Source organism: Pelobates fuscus, chromosome 5, assembly GCF_036172605.1.
Source record: "Pelobates fuscus isolate aPelFus1 chromosome 5, aPelFus1.pri, whole genome shotgun sequence".
NCBI lineage: Eukaryota > Metazoa > Chordata > Amphibia > Anura > Pelobatidae > Pelobates > Pelobates fuscus.
The window spans coordinates 45,333,908-45,358,900 of record NC_086321.1 but is presented as its reverse complement, the minus strand read 5'-3'; the positions used below and the strand labels follow the sequence as shown (position 1 = coordinate 45,358,900).

Here is a 24,993-nt window from a genome sequence, read left to right as displayed (position 1 = left end):
TTTTCTATACTCTTATGGATATGGCTCTTTTTCCTTTTTCCACAATAGTGTTTGCTCTTTTTTTGCGCAATGGTGGCATTTTCTTCAGGCTCAATAAATGTATAGTCATTTTGTACAGAAGGTTCCTTTCCTTTATGTAAATTAGTCTCATTTTCATCTGTTTCGTTGTCTTTGCATTCAGTGGCTTCAATATTTCCTGGATGATTATTTGTAGTTTCCTTGTGCAAAGCTGTTGCAGACCTTTTGGCTGAAAGATTGCATATTAGCACATTAGCGTTATATATATATATATATATATAATCTTACTAAAATTACATTATATTTCCTGTTATAGCAATACTGAAGACAGATGTTTTTGTAAGATGATTAATGGTTGGTAGAAATTTAAATAAATGAGGTAGCTCAATGGGCTGCTGTGCAGGATTCCTTGCAGGTATTTCTGCCATGCAAAAAATAGCCAATATCCACAGCTTTGTGGAAAACTCCTGTAAGCTGGCATGATATGAGGTAAGCACAACTACTCTACTTTGGAAAGTTTTGACACTTTTCTTGCAGGGTCGAGTGCCAGTCTGGGAGGGCCTAATGAAGCAGAAATTCATACATCATCATTATCCTATCAACTCATACCATGTTTAGATAGTATTCATTGGTTGAGGCCGAGGGCCATCAGCTAAAAGACAAAGCATCTCAGACCAGAATGATCATAGACTCTCAATACAGAAAGATAAGTGTCATACCATTTAAAAATAGTTTGTCAGATTACCAGCGGGTGACACCCAGAGTCTACGCCAGTAGCTCCCCTTTTACAAAACTGAGTGAGAAAAATATGAGGCTAATATAGTATTCCTGATTGAAACCTCAGTAAGGAAAGGAAGTTCAGTGGCAGAGCTAATTAGTGCCAGACTGAAGACTTTGGAATTAAACCGTTGTTTTTTATTTGTGGTTTAATCCCTTGGTAAGCCAGCACCCAGAGGCTCCTCTCACCATAACAACTTTATTAAGATTACATTTGTATGGTCCCCGGAGTGTCCTTTTAACTAATTTTGGCTTTTAAGATTCCCGAAATGCGATATCTTTGATATGAAATGGATAAGTCTAGCCATTAACATAGAGTTCAGTTTAATATGAATGTCAAATTCTGCATCAACAAAACCACCCTGGTAGTAGTTAACAGTGTAAAAATAAGAAAACAAAACAAATAAACAACGTACCGAAACACATGTTCTCTTCACAAATGTTTTTAGTGCAAATTAATTATGTTTTTATTTATAAAATACCTACACTTAAACAAAGACAGAAGATTTAGAAACTTCTCGTCTACGGTTTCATCAAAGGCTGTCTTGCCATTCTCTGTAACTAAATGAGGGTTTGCATCAAACTTCAGAAGAAGCTTTGCCACCTTAAAGAGAAAAAAAAGATTGTGAAAGATCATTTATTAAAGCCCAAAATGGAAAAATGTTTAAACTTGCAGCTATTAAACTTGTAAACCTATGTGACCCTTACTTCACATATTACTTTTAAATAATAAAAATTCTACGAATAGTTAAGAAAAGCTGTGATGTTATCTCCATTATTGCCTTTCATACTGTTGTAAAGTATGTCACTGTCAGGAATCTGAAGAATAAAATATGGGCAGGATGGTTTTGCAGAACTAAAGGTGTGAAAAGCAGTTTCTCTCCAAGACTTATTCCATCTCATTCAAGATGGATGAGGTGGTTTGGTGCACCTCTGGAAGTGAACATGTGAAAGCATATATTTAACGAGAGTCTCTGGAAGTTAAAATTAGTAGGGATGCACCGAAATGAAAATTCTGGTCCGAAATCGAAAATTTAGGATGCCCTTGGCCAAAAACCTAAACCGAAAATGACTTTTTTTACCCCAAATTATTTAAAAAAAATGTTTCCTATAATTTTAATATTAGACTTTTTAATGAATTTAATTAATCTAATATGAAAAACTTCCCTTCTCTTTTAGTGCCCCCTACCCCTCTTTTTAATGTTATTTCCTCCTCCTTCCCAGTACCATAGTGTCCCCCCCCCTCCCTTGCCCCATAGGGTTCTTTTCTCCCCCCTCCCCTGTCCCACAGTGATCCTTTCTCTCCCCTCCCCTGTTCCGCAGTGATCTTTTCTCCCCCTCCCCTGTCCCACAGTGATCCTTTCTCCCTCCTCCCCCTGTTCCGCAGTGATCTTTTCTCCACCCTTCCCTGTCCCACAGTGATCCTTTCTCCCCCCTCCCCTGTTCCATAGTGTTCTTTTCTCCCTCCTCCCCTGTCCCATATTATTCTTTCCCCCCTCCCTTGTCCCATTGTTCTTTCCCCCCTCCCCGTCCCATAGTGTTCTTCCCCCCCACCGTCCCAAGTGCAGTATTCTTTACTTTTAATGTTATCATTACTATCTTTCATTGCGATATATAATCATCTGAATTGTTAATGCAAGCATGTCTGTTAAACTATGCACTACAAAAAAAAAAAATATACAAAAAAAATAAATATTTGTAACATTTTGGCAAATTTTACAATTTTTCATCCGAAACGGGATAGGCCCATTTTCAGCCGAAAATTTCAGCTGACGAAATTTCGGTGCATCCCTAAAAATAGTGTAGGAATCACCGATACTGAGGTACTGTGATGTAGTGGTGGGTTCAAGTCATACATATTCAAATCCCCATATTTAGTGGGTTCAAATCCCCATATTTGTTTGCTAAGATAGTTGATTTTAAGTCACCTTGTAAAATCTAAAAACATTTCTGTATGCTGTTACTCAGTGTGTAGTTTGTATATATGGTAATCTTTACAGCAGCATCACTGCTTTGAAATGCAAGTTATTTAACTATTTACAAGACAGCACTGTGGTTTTCTGCAAATCTCTCATGGCTGACGCTAGCCAATATGCATTGGCTGACAGGTATCAATATTTTTTTTTTGTTTGTTTCTATGCGGTTGTTTCTTATGTATCTTTCTTATATTATCATAGTTGTGTTGGAATATATTTTGTTTGTGGGGAGGTGAGGGGGAGGCGGGGTTGCAGAAGAAAACATATCTTTAAGCAAGACTTTATCAATTTGTGTTAGCCTTTCTCGCATTTCTAAGCTGGTTGTTACTGGCATTAGTTAAATTGACCACACTGTGGAAAATTAGTCTATTTCATTGGCTTACATATTAAAACTAATTTTCTTACTATTTCTATCTAAATAGCTGTACTTTGGAGGATGACCACAGATTATCACGTTACTTTTTTCCATTTACTCAGTTGACAACCCTCCCATTCCCTTACCTCAAAGTGACCTGCCTTTACAGCATCATATATTGGAGTTATATGTCCCAGACCTTTCGCATTGACATTGGCTCGAGCCTCCAGCAGGCACTTGGCTACATCAAAATGGCCAAAAACACAAGCTTCGTGTAGTGGGGTCCAACCTAAGAAAACCAATATGTAATATTGTTGTAATTTAAAATAAAGAAATTGAGTCTTTTCAGCTATATAGTGATTATCTCTTAATGTGTCAAAACCAAAGCAAGTAGTTTGTGTTTGCAATAGCATTTGTTAAATATCTGCGTAACACATTTTTGAATATTAAGCACGTATGTTTTTGTCTGTACATGTGTACATACATATTAAAGGGACAATATAGTCACCTGAACAACTACAGCTTAATGTAATTGTTCAAGTGAGATCTATAGCTCCCTGCAGGCAATCTAATGTAAACACTGTATTTTCATACAAAATACAGTGTTTACATTGATTGATAGGAATACCTCCAGTGGCCGTCACTCAGACGGCCACCAGAGGGACTTCCTATCATGTATGGCCCTAAAAAGGCCATGTACACGTCAGACGTATTAAAATACGTTTGACGTGTGCAGGAGAGAGAAGGCACTGTGTGCGCGCCTTCTCTCTCCTGCCTGTGAGCAGAGGAGAGGGGGCGGGGAAAGACCGCAAGCAGAGCTGTGTGCGGTTTGTGCGCGGTTGTGCGCTCAGCACATTCATAGAGAATGCCTCCCTATGAAGTATGTGTGCATGTGCGGCAAAGCTGCGCATGCGTACAAGAGAGCAATGACGCTTCCGAATGGAAGCATCTGATTGCTCCCTGATCGCGCCTGCCTATTTCGTCATTTTGACGAAATAGGGGGCTCGGCTTCACGAGGCTACCGGCACTGGAACGAGGTGAGTAAAAGGGCTGCCTGGAGTGTCCCTTTAATCATGTATGTTGAGGCCTGTACATTTAAGAAATTGATTGTACTATGAAGCGTGGTGTTGAGAAAATAAACAAAAGAAGTTCAAACAGGCACACGTTAAATATATAAAATCGTTGTTGCTTCATGAAATTGAAAATCTAACAAATAGTATTGTTATCATGCAACAGTTTCTTTTAAAATCTAATTATGTATGGCAGGCAATATTCGTATAAATAAAACAAGACCACACAATAACCACAGACAACGTTTAATTACTTTTCAATGGGCTTGGTCGTGGTGTTTATTCAAAGCTAAAGGGGCATACAACCATAACTTTGTAACCATAACCATATAACATATGGTTCATCAACTTTCAAAACTTTTAACTTTATTAACCACCAAATAGCCAGTCAGTCATAACTAACCTGCCCGCATTTTACTTAAAACTTTCAACTTTATTAACCACCATATTGCCAGTCAGTCATAACTAACCTGACAGTGTTTTATTAAAAACCATTTACCACCATATCCTTCCTCAGAACTTGACCCTGAGGATGACTTTTGCCCCAATGCTTCATAACACGACAATACAATTAAATACAAGTAAGGGGGGGGAAGGAGGGGGGGAGGAGGAGGAGTGGGTCCGTCTGCTCCGTTCCTGCTTCAGTCCACTCTGACAGGATTAAACTTGTGCTGCTTCTTTTTATACTGTTCCAGTTTTCCGCTCTTTCTATTTGCAACTTTCAAGCAATCCCCTGCTAGCTCCAGCCCACAGAAACAGCTGTGTCATCAATTCTGCCCAGATACCTGTCTAACTGACCAACTACCACAAGATGTAAAATTCCTCACATTCAAATCCTAGACAAAACAGATTAACTCCTTAATTGCCACCATACATATATTCTTTTTCATTTATGGACTGGTGATGGACTACATGACTAGCCTAATTAATAACAGATCATTCTACCAATTAAGATATATAGGTGATTTGCAGAGCTGCTGAAAGTAATGTCAAAACTGGTCTTTCATGAGAAGAAATAATTTTTTTTCACTCAACGTAAATTCTGTTTTTCATAGGATTAGCATCAGTAACTACGTCAGGAATTTTCTTCCTTCTCCTTTTAAGGACAGGCAGCATTTTACACCTACAATTTTCAATTGAAAGTTTAGGCCCACTGTAGCGGAGAGCTGATATCCCACAGCTATTCTCCACTTAGGATCCCAGTGAGGCTCAGGAACAAGGCAATTATAAATCCACAAACAAGGTTTCCAGCAGGCAAAGTAATACAGCAATATCCCAACAGCAATCCCAATAACTGGACGACGCACAGTTTCAGGAGCAGAACTGACAATCTTTATTCCAGGGTGCCTTATAAAGCATGCTCCCATGCAAGGGAGGGATTTACATCAATTAGGACAGTAACCAATAATGTAACTGTTACCTCCCACACATCTCCTCCCCTCAGAGTGACTAATAATCCCCTTAACTATACTGTACATTTACCCCAAACCTGGATGTACCCCTAAACTAGTACATAGCATCAATATTAGGGTACCGCCAGGTAGCCCTGATCTGGGTGAATAATATATCCAAATTTCACCCAGATCGGACCAGGGGTTCGGTAGTTAGATGGAGGGTGAAGTTTGACCGACCGCACACGAGGTGGTATCCGAAAAGGGTTCCATGTGTTTGGGCCCTGCGGTCGGTCTCCATTTGGCAGTAAAAACCATACAGTAATCCTAGCCATCCACACTTAAATTCACCTGTATTATAGTTCTCTTGTTCGGTACTTTGTTTCTACCGAATGGGGGTTCGTTAGGTCCCTCCGTTCGGGAGTTACGGAGCTCTGGAGGTCTCAGCGGTGTTCGGTTGTTTGAGTGTCCGATTTGAGTTCCAGACACTCGACGACCAAACACCGCTGAGATTTTTATGCGTAAGATGGCCGCCGCACGTGGTTCGTATACCGAACAGCGGCCACCCAGGCATTAGCAATTACAGTTTAAGTTGCGGTTTGTGAGAAGTGTGAACGCCTAACGAGGCGCACACTTCTCACTGGGGTGGTCTAATGGTTCGGTAGTTTCATTCCCATGAAACTACCGAACCCACATACGAAAGCATACAGAAATACATGAATACAATAAACGAATATAGTAACATATGCATGCTATAGGACAGGCTTACTACATTCCGCTACACTCACCCCCACTCCACCCACTTATAGGTATAAAAATAAGATATCCCCCAGTAATAACCAACACACCATATAATGCAGACAATTTTTAATATAGAAAAGGGAGGGAAATATATACTGCCCCTAACTTTATGTTAAAAGGAAAATTAAGGTGAGTAAAAGTTTTTCCATACACACATAAAGCAAAAAATGGAGATGTGAACTTTAATTGAGATGTTCTTTTTTTAAATTCTCTTCTGATCTTGCAACATGAAGTCAGTCATCCAGGAAGGGCACAGTATAAATTCATTTTTCTCTTAAAATTGCTGTTAGAAATACTAGAATATTTGTAAAGATTCTTGGAAGTGAGGGTGAAAGGTCTCTGAGAATTGATAGTGCAGAATTTTCGAGGTTTTACTAATGGCAAACCTTAAAAATGTAGGGCTGTTAGTTGATATTAGAATATGAAGATATGCATCTTTTAGAACCAGAGATGCTAGGACATCTCTTTTTTGACAAGTTGTCTTGCTGACACAATGCTCTCCATTATGAATTTCTTTTTTGTTATGAATTTGTTCACTTTTTCAGATCTTAGTTTGGTCGATCTAGTAGTAGAGAGCCTACTTTAAGCATATTTTCAAAGGATCTCTCTTAACTGGATCTTCAGCTCCTTTAATGAAAAAAAATAAATTCTAAAATGATTTGTAAAATATGCTTTCTTTTCAGGATTTTTTCATTCCCGAGTCATAATCTCTTTAAAGTTAGGATGTAACAAAAAATATTAAGCTTTCTTCTTTTGGCAACCTTTCCACTTTCATAGTTTATCAGACTTATGTAAAGAGTTAAAACCCCGCTTGACTGGCATTATTGAATTGATCTCAGAGGAAAGCATTGGATAGGCTTTTCAATTCTGATTGTTACAAACGCTGGTAGTGCAGATACCCGTTAGTTTATTTCCTCCACTGACCTATTCCAGGGGCATTCCCCACGGGTTACATTCTACAGTTCCATTGGCGCTCAGGTCCAGGACACTCCAACAACAGTAATACAATTCTTCCCCTGTACTTGGTAGATAATTGAGTCAAGCACTTGTACTAAACTCTCCAAACCCAAAAAGCACACATTTTCACAAAACTCAAAAAGTACCCCAAACTTTCTAAAAATACCACAAAAGTTATGTCCCCTGATAGTCCTGATCTCGGGGACTAACATATTAAAAAATCACCCAGATCGGATCAGAGGTTCAAGAGTTTCATAGAAGTCTTAGTTTGACCGACCACACTTAAGGCTCCTGCCCAGAAATAGTTCCATGAGTTTACGTGGTGCGGTCGGTCTATTTCGGAAAGTCTGTAAACCGAACCAATCCATGAACGGTACCTCCTGGCTCAAGATAGCATTTGTTCCCCTAGTTTGTGGAAACAAAACTACCGAATAGCGCTCTCCTGGTTAGTCGGTGAAAGGAAGCAGGCATTCACAAAGTTTGACCGGAGTTCGGGAAGTCGAGTGTCCGATTTTAGTTCCAGACACTCGACAACCAAGTCCCGCTGCCTCCTTTCGTGTGAACAAGATGGCTGCCGTTTTCTCCTGCACATGGTTTTCGACTATCCGAACGGCACCACACAGGCAGAGCACTTAATTCTGCGGTTTCCTTTGAAGTTAATGAGCCAAGGTGAGTTGGTGTTCGGTAGTTTTACCTACCGAACGAGAAAAATCCAATTTAACGAAATAAACAAGATAGTTGCTTCACACTGATGATCTCACTAAAGTAGGCGGGGCAGTGAGTGGGGCCAAACACCACCCTGGCCAATCTGCAGCTCCTCATAGAGGTGCATTGAATCAATGCATCTCAACAGTGAAAGTTCAGCGTCCCCATGAAGAGCTGTGCAGCACTGACCCAAGAAGCACCTCTAGTGGCCTTATGAAGAGTGACCAATGTAGGTATTTCTAGGCTGTAATGTAAACTAGTGTAAATTTCAATTTAGTTTTAGTCGAAGTCTTTTGACTAAAAGGCTATCTTAGTTTTAGTCGTATTTTAGTCATCTGAATTGTTTCAGTTTTAGTCGACTAAATCTCTAGTAGGTTTTAATCGACTTAATTTATAGTAGATTTTAACTTACATGACTTGAAATCTAACGGGTTTAATTAAAGCCTCTATCTCTTTTGCCCCTTCCTCAGCCACTCTGTGTCTCTTTGTGTCCTCCCAGCTCCTCCCAGGTGTCTCTCTCTCAAGCCTTGGTATGTCTTGTTTGCCCCTTCCCCAGCCCCTCTGTGCAGTGTTAACTTTGGGACAAATTTCAATTTAGCTTAAGTCATAGTCTTTTGATGAAAATGCCATTTTAGTTTTAGTCGTATTTTAGTCATCCAAATTGTTTTATTTTTAGTCGACTAAATCTTAAAAAGTTTAGTTTACTAAAATTGTTAGTCGACAAAATTAACACTGATCTAAAAACTGTCTTTTCCCTGAAAACTCAGTATTTACAGCAAAAGGCCTGCAGGGACAGGCTAGAGACACCAGAACAACTACATTAAGCTGTAGGTGTTCTGATGACTATAGTGTCCCTTTAAAAGTGGTAGGGCAATACAGAGATGCAAAATCTAAATTATGAAATCGAGACTTCAGGTACCCAAGGTGTCATAAAACCTTACATTTTATTGGTCCTTGAGGGATAAACCTCATTACTGGTTAGAGAAAATTATTCAATCAGACAGGAAATATGTTACTAGATAATTAATATTTAGCATTCTGTATATATGTGATAATTACAGACATTGCAGCAGGAACAGGAACAATGGGGAAAATAATAGTGGTAATGCAAAATATAATGTTATATATTGCTAAAAGGAAAATAATAATGAAACCAGAATACTAACAAGTTTAAAAAAATATTTTTGAAAAAAATACTAATATTAATTTGCCAATTGTGATATGAAAGCAAAGCTGGAGTGGTGTTGTTTTATCCAATAATTTTTATCCTTGTCTCAGTTATTTAATTAGATTGACATGTGGCAAGCTTCCAGAACAGCATTCTTTCAGTTTTAAAAGGATAATTATCCAGAACAAAGACAATATGCAATATTTTTTATTGCTTTATGTTTTACAGTTCCAATTTGCTCTTTTCAGTAACATTCTACTTACCAGCGTTATCAAGTGCATTTACGTTTACACCAGCCTTTATTAGCTTATAAACTAGATCTATATTGTTCTGTTTTGCAGCTTTATGTAACAAAGTTTCTCCATATTTATTCTTTCGTAAAAATGAATTATGTGGCAATTTAAGGAATGAATCGTGGTTGGCGATGGAACAGTTCTTTGTGGCTAAAAAGAAAGATATTGTCTAAATCTAATTTGTTCTGTAAACCTAAAAGCATATCAACAATTACAATGCAAACAAAATGACTTGTAAAATTAACAGCAAACAACACCAGAACTGCACTTATCACAGCATCAATGCAACACAGAGGATTATAGTGAATAGTAGAAAACAAAATTGTGAAATTACTGGCTAAGCTATCTGATTTAACTTCACCTGATTCGCAAGAAACCCTGCAGATTCATACAGTTTTTTTGCCGAAAATGAGACATCCCCTGAAAATACACCCTAGCTTATTTTATGGGAATGCTCATAATATAAGCCCATGAAAAAGAGCCCTAGTCCTTAGGTCGCTAATATATGTTCAGGGAATTTTCCCCGAACATAGATTTGCAGGATTCCATGCCCTAGTAAACTGGACTATGTTCGGGGGAATTCCCCCCGAATGTCGACCTGCTTTCTTGGACATGCTTGCTACTGTTTTTCCCAGAATTAAGACAACCCAGAAAATAAACCCTAGTGCGTTTTTCGAGGCGAAAATTCATTTAAGACCCAGTCTTATTTTCAGGGAAGAATGGTAGATATAAGTGGATGCATAGTAAGGCCTGCAAGAGAATGGAACAGGAGCCATTCTGTTGAACTACAACAGACTTCTAGAGGCTATTGTGCTGTTTTATAGCAAATAACTGCAATTGGCAGATGCTCCCGCAAGCAGGAGAACCCAAGCTCTGGCTCCCAGGATATTGGGGCTATAATGAGACAATTAAGATAGTTCCAATTCATGATCCTGCTCCTCAGATTCAGATGATTACTCCAAGGGGGAGTGGGAATCTCTCCCATTTCAATATGGTCTCCAGCACGTCATCGGAAGAAGATGAACATATGCTGTACACCACAGCCTACATCAAAGAGCTCTTGAGAAACATTAGAATCATATTCCAACATTACATATTCCAACTTTTTCTTTTATATCAATGGGGAACTACTGACTGGCTTAGAGCATCAGCTGACTGCTCTAAGCCAATCAGAGGCGCTCCTGCCCAGCGGCACTCCGCGCTTCCTGTAGCCAAAGTTGAGAAACCAGATGCTGCCTAGGGAACTGGCAGATCGACGTTTGAGGCAAACTTTCGAGAACAGTTTAACCCCTTAAGGTAAGAGAGCGGCCAGGGGCCTCCTTGAAGTTGTTATTGTGACTTGATGGTGGAAGCTCAGCCACTTTCCAAGCTTTGTCAACCTGTAGTGCCTACTATGTTTTATGATATATTTTCCCTGTGTTAGAATTTCAGCAATAAATGCAGTCAACACGAGTATTTGATAAAGATTGTTTCTTTATGAAATGCTCACAAGCAATATTGCAATGATAGAGCCACTTTAAATGTGTATTAGGTACAACCTCAATAAATGTTTTTTTTAAATAGTACATAAAAAGCAAGATCACTACGTATAAGCTTCTTACAACACTGAACAAACATACTTGCTGGTTTTCTATGTTTTCTTTTTGTCGTTTTAATTTTCTTTTGTCTGTTTTTCATTTTTAGAAGAAAGCAGGGGTCACTTGTGGCCGTTTTGATAGAATTTTCAGATGTTTTGGTGCTTCGAACTATTTTCTTGTTATTGGAGCGAAGGGATCTTTTACTAGTCATCTTGATGCTCTGAGGATCTACAGGCTTCCTTCTATGAGTTCACCAAACAGAATAAAAATATTATAAATATGCTGTTTGGTATTAAAATAAATTATTTGCCAATTTCACATTTTGTGTTTTCTTTTCTCAAAAAGTGAGGGTTCTATTTGGTTTCTTTATAAGTGACTTGAGCGTGCATGTAATTTGACATGAAAAAGATTGACACGAATGTGGAACAAACACGAGGCACTGCCACATGGACTGCACATCATTTGTAACAGGTATTCCCATCTTTACATGATTTATTATTGAGTCTTTGTGACTTTAAATTATCTAAATCAATCCTTGGGTAATGGCATTTTTTTAGATCTCAGGTCAACACTTTCAATTATATTTAATTTGTTATACTGACCTTAGCAAAGATTGAGACTGTTCCTCACATACTTGACTTTCAATGACCTAGAGAATAGACAAACTATCATATTTTAGGTAAACATGATTTTTACTGTTTGTGTTGGTTTTTTCATTACAACATTAACATATAACAGTCGGGTATTTCACACAGTGAGGCACGCAGGCCTCCGAGAATGCTAGAAGCTGTTGGTACTTATACGTAGTATACTTTGGACTCGCAGGTCCGTTTAAGTAAAACATGACAGTATTGAATTGTATGTCGGCTATTATTGTTAATGATAAGGCGTGTCCGTCAGTGGGTGTGTGTTGGCTCTATGAGGGGTGAAGTGCCCTCCTTGAATTCTGTGGTTGTGTCTGTTATCAATGCTTGTGGTTGGCCAGCATAGTGTTGTGAGGTGTGGTCGTTATTGTCGTTGTTTACATGGTGTATTTCCAGTACGCACGTGTGTGAGACATGTGGGTTAACAAACCGTGAGACACGCAGGTCTTCGTGTTATTATTGGCACATTAAGTTTGTTCGGGGGAGATGTGCAGGGCCCTCGGATCGTGTTGCGTCTTGTTGAGTGCAGGTGAGTTACCTCTCATTAGGGTTATTTTATTTGGCAGTAGGCGGACGTTGATGTTTTTGCATAGTTTGGCATCCAAGACTACCTTTTTCCAGGGTGAGTGCACATGCATGTCATGATATGTGTTAGTCTTCCATGTGATCGATTGCTGTCAAGGTGTTGTTGTTTGTGCTTGTGTGTTGTACATGTGTGTGCCTCAGGTGTTTAGTCTATTCATTTTCTTATTGTCTCGTACTGTCCCTGTGATTTGTGGTTTATTCTTATCCATGGGTGTGTGTGTGTGTCCTGTTTGGGGGGGGGGGGCAGTCGCATTCTGCTAGGTCGTCTTTTGTGGTGCGGTTAGGAGTAGGTCTGTCCGTTCTTGTCCGCTGTCCACTACGGCATTGTGTGTACTGGGGGGTGGGGGTCTTTTCCTGTGTCCGCGTCTTGTCTTGCTGTTCCATGAGGTTGTGTGGGGCAAGGATGTATGTTATGTTATGGCAGTTTGATGGTGTTGGTGAGAGGTTTGTGTGTAGGAAGTTGGGTGTGGTGAGCTAGGGTGGGGCGAGAAGGGGTTTGTGGAGAGGTATGGTATGGGGGGGGTTGGGTACTCCCTTATTCCCGTCTCCCGCCAGCCACGCCCCCTGGGTCCCGCCTCGACATGTACATTATCCAGGGTTGCCATTTGTCTACGTGTTTTGTGAGCGTATCCATCAGAGTAGCATGTGTTTCTTCCACGGATCTGATGTCTTCTACTCTGGTAAGCCACTGTTCAACTGTGGGAGGTGTGGTTTGTTTCCAAAGGGTGGGTATTAATGCCTAAGCTGCGTCTAGGAGATGTTGGAGGATAGACCTTTTGTATTTTGAGATTGGGTCTTGTGTATAGTGGAGAAGTATGTTTTACATTGCTAGTTGCGTTGTGTCTCCTAGGACGTTTTTGATGCGAGAGATGATTTGATTCCAGAACGGTTGGATTTTGGCACATTCCCACCAGATGTGTTTCACGGTTCCGACATCTGTCTCACATCTCCAACAGGTTACTGGGGTGTTGGGGAATATTTTGTGGAGAAGGTCCGAGTTCTGTACCAGAATGTCAGCAGTTTATAGTTCATTTCCTGGTAATCCGAGCAAATTGAGGATTTGTGGTGGAGGACCAGAATTTTTTCCCATTGTGCATTTGTGAATGTTTTGTCTGTAATTCGTTCCCATTTTCGTTTGTAGGCAAGGGTTGCCATTTGGGTGTCTGTTATCAAGTATTGGTAAAGGGTCAATGTTGGTTTCAGAACGGTCGTTTTTTTTGTCACATATCTCTTCGAACCACGTGAGGGTTCTGTGCACTGCGGGTCTGTTCGGCAATGTGTGGTAGAAGTATGTCAATTGTGAATATCTATGCACGGCCTTTGCATGGTCGTTGGTGTGTCCTCCGCAAGTTGTTCCAGAGGTGTCAGTCCGGTGGAGTTTAGTGCTTTGTGGAGTGAGATGAGGTCCTCTCCTCTCAGTAAGTCCCATGCCTTGGGTGGTAGTCCTCCCCCTAGTAGTGGGTTATCCGTCAAAGTGATCATCGGGCTAGGCGTGGGGGATATGGCAGCTGTGTTCCTCATTGTGGACCATGTCTGAAGGGTTTGGTGCACTGGGGAGAGTTTGTTATGGTCACCTGGTGTCGTTGTTCTGGAGGAGCCATATGAGTCCCTGTCTAGGGCTACCCATTGTTTGTGTTGTGGGTTAGTGTGCCATTCAAGGATCCTTTGTAGGGCTGTTGCGCGATGGTATTTCCGCAGGTCAGGGAGCGCTAGTCCGTCGTTACCTCTGGCCTGGCAGAGGAGTTCTCAGTCGAGGTCTACACCCCCACCATATATAGTTCAGGAATGCTTACTTCAGGGAGGTGAAGAAAGCCGTCGGTAGCGGTAGTGGAATCGTGTGAAACAGGTATAGTAGTCTGGGCAGTATATTAATTTTGATCACCGCTATGCGGCCTAACCAGGAGATGTGTGGATAGTTCCAGTTCCGTAGGTCTTGCTGAATTCGGGTGAGGAGTGGGATGAAGTTTGTCTGATATAGGGTATTTGCGTCTGTCACCCATATCCCCAGGTACCTCATTTGGGTCTGACACTAGCGGAAGTTAAAGGCAGACGCTATTGCTCTGTGTTCTCTCGTCGGGCCATTTATATTGAGGAGTTCACATTTACTTAGATTAAGTTTGAGACCTGATTGGTACCCAAATTCTTCGAGCTCCTTCATTAAGCATGGCAGGGTGAGTCGTGGTTGTGTGATGAAAAATAACATATTGTCCGCGTATGCGGCAACCTTGTGCGTGGTGTTTTTCCATTTGTATCCTGTGATGTTGATATTCCGTCTGATCGCTTCTAATAGGGGTCCAGCGTGAGAGCTAACAACAGTGGTGACAAGGGACATCCCTGCCTCGTGCCATTACGAATCGGGAAGGATTCTGTCAGGGCTCCGTTGACTCGTATGGTTGCAGTCGGGTTGCTGTAGATTGCTCCGATCCATTTTTATAGAGTTTCAGGGAACCCCAAGAGGCATAGCACCGTTTTCAGGAACATACAATCTACCCGGTCGAACGCCTTTTTCGGCGTCCGTAGATAGCAGGAGGAGGTGCGATCCGCTTCGTCTCGCTAGGTGTTGTATGGCAAGGACCCTCAAAGAGCTATCCCGAGCCTCTCTTTCTGGTATGAATCCCGTTTAATCCTGGTGTACCAGTGTCGGCATCAGCATACTGAGTCTAGTGGCCAGTATTTTGGTGAAAAGTTTTGTGTTGATATTTAAGACAGATAGATCTGTAGCTGCTGCAGATCTCTTGGTCTTTACCTGGTTTTGGTAGTACTGCAATCGTGGCGGATAGCGACTCGGCATGGAATTTGATTCCTGTGGTGATTGCGTTCAGGGCTTTCATGAGTTTGGGGACCAGGATGTCGTTAAACCTTTTGTAGTAGTCTAGGGTCAGCCCGTCTGGACCTGGGGCGCGGACAGTTTTGGTAGTTTTAATAGCCGTTCGGATTACGTCTTCAGTGACTGGTAGGTCAAGCATTTCCGCTTCGTTGGTCGTCACGGTCCTATGGAGAAATTCTCGTAATAAGCATTATGTGCGTTCGCGTTTGTTGCGCCCGTGTTCGGCATCACCTTGTCGGTGTGTGTTGTACAGAGTCGAGTAGTACCGTATATACTCGAGTATAAGCCGACCCGAATATAAGCCGAGGCCCCTAATTTTACCCCCAAAAACTGGGAAAACGTATTGACTCGAGTATAAGACTAGGGTGGGAAATGCAGCAGCTACTGGTAAATTTCTAAATAAAATTAGATCCCAAAAAAATTGTTAATTGAATATTTATTTACAGTGTGTGTGTATATAATGAATGCAGTGTTTGTATGAGTGCAGTGTGTGTGTATGAGTGCAGTGTGTATGTATGAGTGCAGTGTGTGTATGTGTATGAGTGCAGTGTGTGTTTGTATGAGTGCAGTGTGTGTGTGTATGAGTGCAGTGTGTGTATGAGTGCAGTGTGTGTGTGTATGAGAGCAGTGTGTGTATGAATGCAGTGTGTGTGTATGAGTGCAGTGTGTGTGTGTATGAGTGCAGTGTGTGTGTGTGTGTGTGTATGAATGCAGTGTGTGTGTATGAATGCAGTGTGTGTGTATGAGTGCAGTGTGTGTGTATGAGTGCAGTGTGTGTGTATGAGTGCAGTGTGTGTGTATGAGTGCAGTGTGTGTGTATGAGTGCAGTGTGTGTGTGTGTATGTGTGCAGTGTGTGTGTGTATGAGTGCAGTGTGTGTATGAGTGCAGTGTGTGTATGAGTGCAGTGTGTATGTATGAGTGCAGTGTGTGTGTGTATGAGTGCAGTGTGTGTGTGTATGGGTGCAGTGTGTGTATGTATGAGTGCAGTGTGTGTGTATGAGTGCAGTGTGTGTGTGTGTATGAGTGTATGAGTGCAGTGTGTATGTATGAGTGCAGTGTGTGTGTGTATGAGTGCAGTGTGTGTGTGTATGAGTGCAGTGTGTGTGTGTACGAGTGCAGTGTGTGTATGAGTGCAGTGTGTGTGTATGAGTGCAGTGTGTGTATGAATGCAGTGTGTGTGTATGAATGCAGTGTGTGTGTATGAGTGCAGTGTGTATGTATGAGTGCAGTGTGTGTGTGTATGAGTGCAGTGTGTATGTATGAGTGCAGTGTGTTTGTATGAGTGCAGTGTGTTTGTATGAGTGCAGTGTGTGTGTATGAGTGCAGTGTGTATGTATGAGTGCAGTGTGTGTATGTATGAGTGCAGTGTGTGTGTATGAGTGCAGTGTGTGTATGTATGAGTGCAGTGTGTGTATGAGTGCAGTGTGTGTATATGAGTGCAGTGTGTGTGTATGAATGCAGTGTGTGTGTGTGATGCAGAGTGTGATGCAGAGCCTCGGTGGGGGGTGGGCATTTTTAATATTATTTTTTTAATTAATATAATTGTAATTTTTTTTGTTATATTAATTTATTTTTTATTATTATTTTTTTTTAATATTATTATTTTTAATATTTTATTTTATTATTATTATTTTTTTCGTCCCCCCTCCATGCTTGATACATGGCAGGGAGGGGGGCTCTCACTCCCTGGTGGTCCAGTGGCATTGGCGGTTCAGTGGAGGGGGGCTGGCAGGAAGCACTTACCTCTCCTGCAGCTCCTGTCAGCTCCCTCCTCCTCCGCGCCGGTCCGGTCAGCTCCCCTGTCAGCTCACAGTGTAAGTCTCGCGAGAGCAGCACTATGACCCCGCGGCTCTCGCGAGACTTACAGTGGGAGCTGACCGGACCGGCGTGGAGGAGAAGGGAGCTGACAAGAGCTGCAAGAGAGGTAAATAAACTCTCTGCAGCCCCCACAGCCCCATTGTCTGTATTATGGCAATGCAAATTGCCATAATACAGACAATTGACTCGAGTATAAGCCGAGTTGGGGTTTTCAGCACAAAAAATGTGCTGAAAAACTCGGCTTATACTCGAGTATTTACGGTAATTGAGAAATTCTGTAGCTATTTTCTCCGGGTGTTGAGTCGTTGTACCCCCTTGCAGTTTTAACTTCTGGACTTGTGCGGGTAGTTGTTGTCCTCTGAGCATTTGTGCGAGTAGTTTGCCGCCCTTGTTTGCGTGTAGGTAGAAGAATCCCTTGGATCTGCGGAGGTATCTCAGATGTCTTTTGAGTAGTAGGGTGTGTAGCTGCCTCCTGGGTTCCAGGAGTTCTTCGTGCGTGTCTTCCACCTGGTTGTGTTTATGTTGTGTTTCCAATGTGTTAATCAGGTCAATGGTCTCGGACATGAGTCTGCCAGCCTCATTTTTCTGTTGAGATGCAAGTTGGATGAGGCGGCCTCAGATCACACTTTTATGGGCTTCCCATACTGTCATGTCCGATATATCGTCCGTTTTATTTTCACTGAAGTAGGTTGTTAGTGCTTGGGTGATTTGGTCTCTTAGGTCAGTCAGTAGGGTGTCGATAAGCCTCCAGGTCTTCTTAATTGGCCGGGTGAAGGGGGAGTCGATGTCTATTGAGACCTGACCATGGTCCGACCATGTCGCGGCGGTAATGGACGCCTTCTGAAGTCTTGTCAGAGTCTCCTGTTGAAACATTAGAAAGTATATCCTAGAGTACCTTTTGTGCATTAGTGAATAGTGAGTATATTCTTTGTCTAGTGGGTGTGAGGTTCTCCAGCAGTCTATCAATCGTAGGGTCCTTAATGATTGATGTATGTTCTTAATTTCCCTTTGCTGGATACTACTGTGTCCCGTGGATGACGTCCATTTTAGGGTCTAGTGGTGCATTGAAGTCTCCTCCTATTATCAGCGTGCCCTCCGTAAAGTCCGCTAATTTCTTCAGTGTGCATTTGAGGAACCGAGCTTGATTCGATTTGGTGCGTATATCATGGCTATTGTGTATCTGCGGTCCGATTAATCAAGTCCGGGCGGTATGCCATCTTGATGTGTTTTGCCTCCTCCTGGGTTATCCTTGTGATCGTTATTTCCCCCCTGGTCGCTCACTGGATTGCTCCGAGTAGGCTTAGCAGTCCCACGAAACCGGGCGGCGGGGTCAGGAGGGAGGGAGAAGAGTCTGAAGGTGCAGGAAGGGGGGGGGGGGAGGGATGCAAATTGAGTAGTGTTTATGTAGGTATGCGGGTGTCCGCTGTCTCGAGGTGGGAGGACTGTCTCTAAGAGTTTGAGAGGTATAGTAAAACTCTGAACTGTGTAGGTAGGTGTATCTGAGTGGGGTTGCCGAGTCCGTCCACTGTAATACAACTGATATGTAACCATCACTAAGATTATTGATTATGTACATATTATTGTCAGCACTAGGCCAAGGGGATCGTGTCCCCCGCTGCTGCTGGTATCTGAAAGAGGCATTCATCCCTCTTATTTAACTTCTGCGTCTAAGTCATGTAGGGATATCCCGTATGAGCTTACAATTCATAGGTCTCCCGCCACCCTCCCGCCCTGTTTAGTACTCCCCTGTTTTTTCCCCCTCTTTCTACCCCCCTGTTCCTTGGCGTTTAAGAGCGGTGTCTGTGGCCGTGGAATGGTCTGTAGCCGTCTGCACTCTTTTTCCAGGTTTGAGATGCGGGTCTCCTGTGCTTTACCTTCGGCCCTTTTTTTTTTTTTTTTTTTCAAGTTGCTTGCATTTTCGTTGCATCTCTAATATATACATGCTGATGAGTTGCATTAACAACGAAACAGCTGTCCATGAGTGGTTCACTGGTTTTGCATATTTTCCTACATTGTGTTCCAAGTTGTTGTATACAGCAAACACAGACTAAAAGGAATCCATGTTTAAAATGGAATGAGGCAAAAATTTGATTCTTTGTTAAGCTAATTTGCATATGCCCACCCAGAATCCTTTGCGGTAGTAACATCACTGCAGATTTGTGATTTCTGTGGGAAAAGCAAGTCTTATGGCTTGACTAGTGTGCAGATTTTTGTTTAACATTGTATTAACTATATATATATATTATTTTATATACAATTTATTCACATTAGCTTTTTTTCATTTATGGACATATCCTTGTGGGATTTCTCTTACTATATTATGCATTACATTTTTTATTCATTCCATGTTGATTTCTGTACGGATACTATACCTATCAGGCTCTTCGGTTAATAGGTCTATGTATACAACTATTTGTGGTTTTGGTTTAAATTAAATGTTATCCCCTTTTGAATATTATTAAGAGGATTGAGATGCGTTCTAGTGTGGAACGTGGACCATCCAGGGTTCAATTATATGATACAGGGGATGAACTGCAGCATTGTGGTACATATGTTCCACTTTGAAATACGCGTCACGCTCACAAGTTACTCGGCAGCTTCCGGCCAGAGGAAATGGATTTGCGTTCCACAATGGAATCCGCGTAGTAAAGATCGCCCAAGAGCACCTGTAAAAGACTGCGAACGCCGAATACATTAAAAAACAAATAAAAAGAGGGTCTGCTCCTTGGAAAAAAAGAAAAGTAGAATTTCTTTGGGTAGTCTCTCAATAAACAGCATTTATAATGTGGTTGTAACTATTTAGCTGGAAATTATTTTTTGTTATTCTCAGAAAGTAAATACTTGCACAAGCATAAATATTTAATTTATATTACTGTCAGATATTAGAGAGCGGATAATCATACCTGTGCATTTGTATCATCACTTTTCCTCTCTTGGTTTTCATGATCTAATTTGGAGAGAGGCTGCATTTCTGGTGACAGTGTGGCTACAAAGAAAAAAAGTTTCTCATCATTATATATTTTTTCCATACCAACTGCAAACTACTGGTGGCAATAAGTGACTAAAATAGAACAGTGAAACCCTATTATAACAGGACCCATAAAAGTACACATCTAACAGTAGTACAGCACCAATACTATCTGTGATCAAATTTATGTTCTTCAGTTGGCATCAAAGATACTTACAACCTACACAAGCATATCCCCTGTCTTAATGAACAAGATGTACTAGTTGTATTACCACAAGGTGAATGCATGTTGAGAGCTTTCCAATGGTTACAACAAACCTTTGATGTCAATGCTTTAGAGCTCTCACTCACGATTCCAAAATGTGGGATTTCTTTTGTGTTTAGACACATGGCTCTAATTATTCTCATATATGACTTCCCTCCTGTCACGTACCTGCCCCTTGCAATCACGGACACAACGAACTTCCGGTTCACGGAGACAGTCGCATGTCGGAGTAGCTCCGTTACCGCCGATTGCTGTTCCTGGACTACTGTACCTCAGCATTGGGTATGGGGGATCTCACCCAAAGCAGCATGGCACCTCCAAAAGCCCAGCGCGCCCCGGATTTCTTATGGCAATGGAAGAAAGAAAGGCTGAGATGTGAATAAGATGGCGGCGGCACCCCCTCTCCAGCACAAGCGTCAGAAGCTGGATCCGACACAGTGCAGGCACCGACAGAGGAACTGTCCATCTCAGAAACGAAGTTGGCAGCTATGCTGCAGGGGCTGCGTTCATCCATGAGGGCAGACCTCCAGACTACTGTGGAATATACGGAAGGAGGTGCATAATATTGGTGCGCGCATGGGTGCCCTTGAGGAACGCACTGATTAAATATGCCTGGCCAACAACAAGGTAGTGGACAAGATCCACAAAATGGAAGCTGACCATAAGTGCCTTGTGGAGAAGCTGGCAGACTTGGAGGATCGATCTCGGCGCAATAACATCCGCGGCCGCGGAGTGCCGGAGTCGGTGACTACGGAGGAACTGCCTACTTAAAGGGGCTATTTCAAGCCCTAGCACAAGATGATTTGCGCATTGACAGAGTCCATCGTGTGCCCAAGCCCAAAAACCTGGCACAAGACATCCCAAGGGACATTGTCACCAAGCTGCATTATTATAGCTCCAAAGAAGCCGTGCAAAGAAAGACGGAGACGATTGCACTAGCAGATCTCCCAGGCCTTATCAGATGGCTCTCTCCAACTGCTTTAATGTCCTATCCCTAAATGCCCATGGTCTCAACACACCGCAGAAACGCAGGCTTGCTTTTCAGCAGTTACTAGAGAGGTCGCGAGCATAAAAACTTCCGTTCTCGAACAGCGAACGCGAATATCCGCAAATGTTCGCGAACAGGCGAACCCGGTGAACCGCCATAGACTTCAATAGGCAGGCGAATTTTAAAACCCACAGGGACTCTTTCTGGCCACAATAGTGATGGAAAAGTTGTTTCAAGGGGACTAACACCTGGACTGTGGCATGCCGGAGGGGGATCCATGGCAAAACTCCCATGGAAAATTACATAGTTGATGCAGAGTCTGGTTTTAATCCATAAAGGGCATAAATCACCTAACATTCCTAAATTGTTTGGAATAACGTGCTTTAAAACATCAGGTATGATGTTGTATCGATCAGGTAGTGTAAGGGTTACGCCCGCTTCACAGTGACAGACCAAACTCCCCGTTTAACGCACCGCAAACAACCGCAAACAGTCCATTTGCACAACCGCAAACTCCCCATTTGCACAAGGTTTGATACCAAGCTAGCAAGCTAGCCATGTCCTGTTCCTTGTCCTCATTGATGTCATTGAAGGTCTCTTCCTCCACCCAGTCACGTACAACACCAAGGGTCCCCGAAAGGTGACAACAAGGCCCTGAAACTCACACGTGTGAAGGAAACTGACTGCTATTATATTACAGTCAAAAAAGTTTAGTTTTTTTTAAATGCAAGCTATTGTGACACCAGATATGAGTGGTGGCACTGGGACCACCGTAAAAATATTGGATATCGCTAAAAATCATGATCACTATATACTTTCTCTACAAACCTCTAAAACGAACCAAACTACTCATCCATCCGCTATACCACTTTATCCCACCTAGAACTAGTGCCCAGTTAAAATACTTGACTCTTACTTACCCACACTCAGTTATGCCACACACATTTCACCACTACTCTCACTGAATCCCTCTGACTACGGCTAAATTTATCTTCTACATCAGAACACTACTCCTAAGATTGGTTTGTATCCATGTCTCGGGTCTTTCATTTAGAATGGGGCAGCTTCGGTCTCCTTCAACACTGACACTCCAGTGCATATTATTAAAAGATTGGGCACATGGAAATCCTCAGTCTACAACCGATATATTCCTCATCCTGAGAAAGAAATGAGGAAAGCTTTTAAAAGTTTGGCTTTGTAAATTTGATGCAATAAGTGTGTTTTTCTTTAATACCTTTTCACCCTCTTTGCATGAACCCGATTTACATATATTACTAATATGTTTCTGAACATATATTATATTATTCACTCACTCACTCTCTGGGCCGGCCTAAGACATCATGCTGCCTAGGTCCAACGATAAATGACTATGGGGGATAATGTATAATAAACACAGGTTACTGGCTATGGGGGGGGGGGATAATGTATAATAAACACAAGTTACTGGCTATGGGAGGGATAATGTATAATAAACACAGGTTACTGGCTATGGGAGGATAATGTATAATAAACACAGGTTACTGGCTATGGGGAGGATAATGTATAATAAACACAGGTTACTGGCTATGGGGAGGATAATGTATAATAAACACAGGTTACAGGCTATGGGGGATAATGTATAATAAACACAGGTTACTGGCTATGGGGGATAATGTATAATAAACACAGGTTACTGGCTATGGGAGGATAATGTATAATAAACACAGGTTACTGGCTATGGGGAGGATAATGTATAATAAACACAGGTTACTGGCTATGGGGGGATAATGTATAATACACACAGGTTACTGGCTATGGGAGGATAATGTATAATAAACACAGGTTACTGGCTATGGGAGAGATAATGTATAATAAACACAGGTTACTGGCTATGGGAGAGATAATGTATAATAAACACAGGTTACTGGCTATGGGAGGATAATGTATAATAAAGACAGGTTACTGGCTATGGGGGGATAATGTATAATAAACACAGGTTACTGGCTATGGGAGGGATACGGTATAATAAACACAGGTTACTGGCTATGGGGGGATAATGTATAATAAACACAGGTTACTGGCTATGGGGGGATAATGTATAATAAACACAGGTTACTGGCTATGGGAGGGATAATGTATAATAAACACAGGTTACTGGCTATGGGGGGATAATGTATAATAAACACAGGTTACAGGCTATGGAGGGATAATGTATAATAAACACAGGTTACTGGCTATGGGGGGATAATGTATAATAAACACAGGTTACTGGCTATGGAGGGATAATGTATAATAAACACAGGTTACTGGCTATGGGAGGATAATGTATAATAAACACAGGTTACTGGCTATGGGGGATAATGTATAATAAACACAGGTTACTGGCTATGGAGGATAATGTATAATAAACACAAACACAAAAAAATAATAAGACAAAAAAAAACATGAATGCAGCTTCAGAATTAATCTAAATTGTATGCTGTCTAGGAGGTGGGAGGGTCTGGGAGGGAGGGTCTGCTGCTGATTGTCTGGAATGTGTCTGCTGACTGTGAGGTAGAGGGTCAAAGTTTACTCAATGATGACGAATAGGGGGCGGACCGAACATCGCATATGTTCGCCGTCCGTGGCGAACGCGAACACGCTATGTTCGCCGGGAACTAGTCGCCGGCGAACCGTTAGGGACATCACTAGCAGTTACACGTGTCAAACGCATCCATTGCTTGTATACAGGAGACTCACTTCTCCAGCGCAATCCCCCCAAAATGCTCTTCCTCCAGGTATCCCCTGGCATACCACGCTCTAGCTCCCAATAAGACTAGGAGTGTGAGCACCTTATTCCACTATGACAGGGCTTTTCAATGTGACAGGGAGTATAAGAGTGTAGACGGTAGTCTTCTCATTTTGGTTGGACTACTCAATGACGTCCCGGTGACTATAGCCAACTTGTATGCACCCAATACTAACCAATATGATTTTCTTCGGAAGGTTAGGAATAAATTAGACAAAATTAAACAGGGACAGACAACATATTTTTGGGACTTCAATTGTGTGTTAGATCGGGCAAGGTAGGGTCGCACACACACTCCGCTTCACTAGCTACAAAACTGACGGCTCTGTTGCAGACCCATGGCTTACATGATACCTGGAGAGCTTTATATCCTGCCACCAGGGACTACACATTCTATTCGGGGGTTCACAACCAGTACTCACGCATAGACATGTGTCTTACGGATATTAAAACGCTTGATACAATGAAGGAGGTCAAGATCTCCCCATTAACCTGGTCTGACCATGCACCGCTTCTTTCCAGTTTCACCTCACTCCACCCAGCTAGGGGACAAGGTGCGAAGCGTTTAAATGAATCACTCCTCGGCCTTAAAAACACAGGCGGCAGAGCTGAGGAGAACTATTGTAGACTTTTTTGTGGACAATCTCTATGCTGACGTAGATATACCCACAACCTGGCTTGCCCATAAGACAGTTGTCCGTGGGTTACTGATTAAAATGGGGGCCCAACTTAAACGGAGGGTGTCTGCTAAAAGTGAAAAGCTTCTTAAAGAGTTGAGGAAGGCAGAAGAACAGCATAAGCTGTCCCATACGGACATCAACCGAACGATCTTACGCAAACTTAGAACTGAGATAGAGACTCACCAGCTACAGCAGGTAGAAAGGGCACTCTATAAAATGAGATATGAATATTAGAGGCAAGGAAATAAGGCGGGGAAACTCCTAGCTATGCAACTTATAAGTAAGGCCACCCAAGCGAGAATAACGAGCCTGCTTACTGAGGCTGGAGTCAAACTAACAAATCCTAAAATGATCGTAGATGA

General features: G+C 41.9%; 1 protein-coding gene across 1 annotated transcript; it reads right to left on the bottom strand.

Moving 5' to 3' along the window:
- Positions 1 to 1,533: 1,533 nt before the first annotated feature.
- On the bottom strand, positions 1,534 to 11,780 carry ANKRD31 (ankyrin repeat domain 31). The gene is made up of 5 exons (XM_063453451.1): positions 11,691 to 11,780; positions 11,131 to 11,330; positions 9,482 to 9,661; positions 3,273 to 3,415; positions 1,534 to 1,614 (listed from the first exon to the last, which is right to left on the bottom strand). Exons 2-5 carry the CDS (start codon positions 11,297 to 11,299, stop codon positions 1,534 to 1,536), a joined length of 573 nt encoding a protein of 190 aa, XP_063309521.1. The 5' UTR covers positions 11,300 to 11,330; positions 11,691 to 11,780.
- Positions 11,781 to 24,993: the final 13,213 nt, after the last annotated feature.

Bases quoted from the DNA above. Each gene is read 5' to 3' on its own strand.
- ANKRD31 (XM_063453451.1), bottom strand. From the start codon at position 11,299: ATGACTAGTAAAAGATCCCTTCGCTCCAATAACAAGAAAATAGTTCGA. The intron at 9,662-11,130 runs GTATGTTTGTTC...CTTTCTTTTTAG, and splicing joins AAAACATAGAAAACCAGCAA to CCACAAAGAACTGTTCCATC. The intron at 1,615-3,272 runs GTAAGGGAATGG...TTTATTCTTCAG, and splicing joins TAAAGGCAGGTCACTTTGAG to ATTCCTGACAGTGACATACT.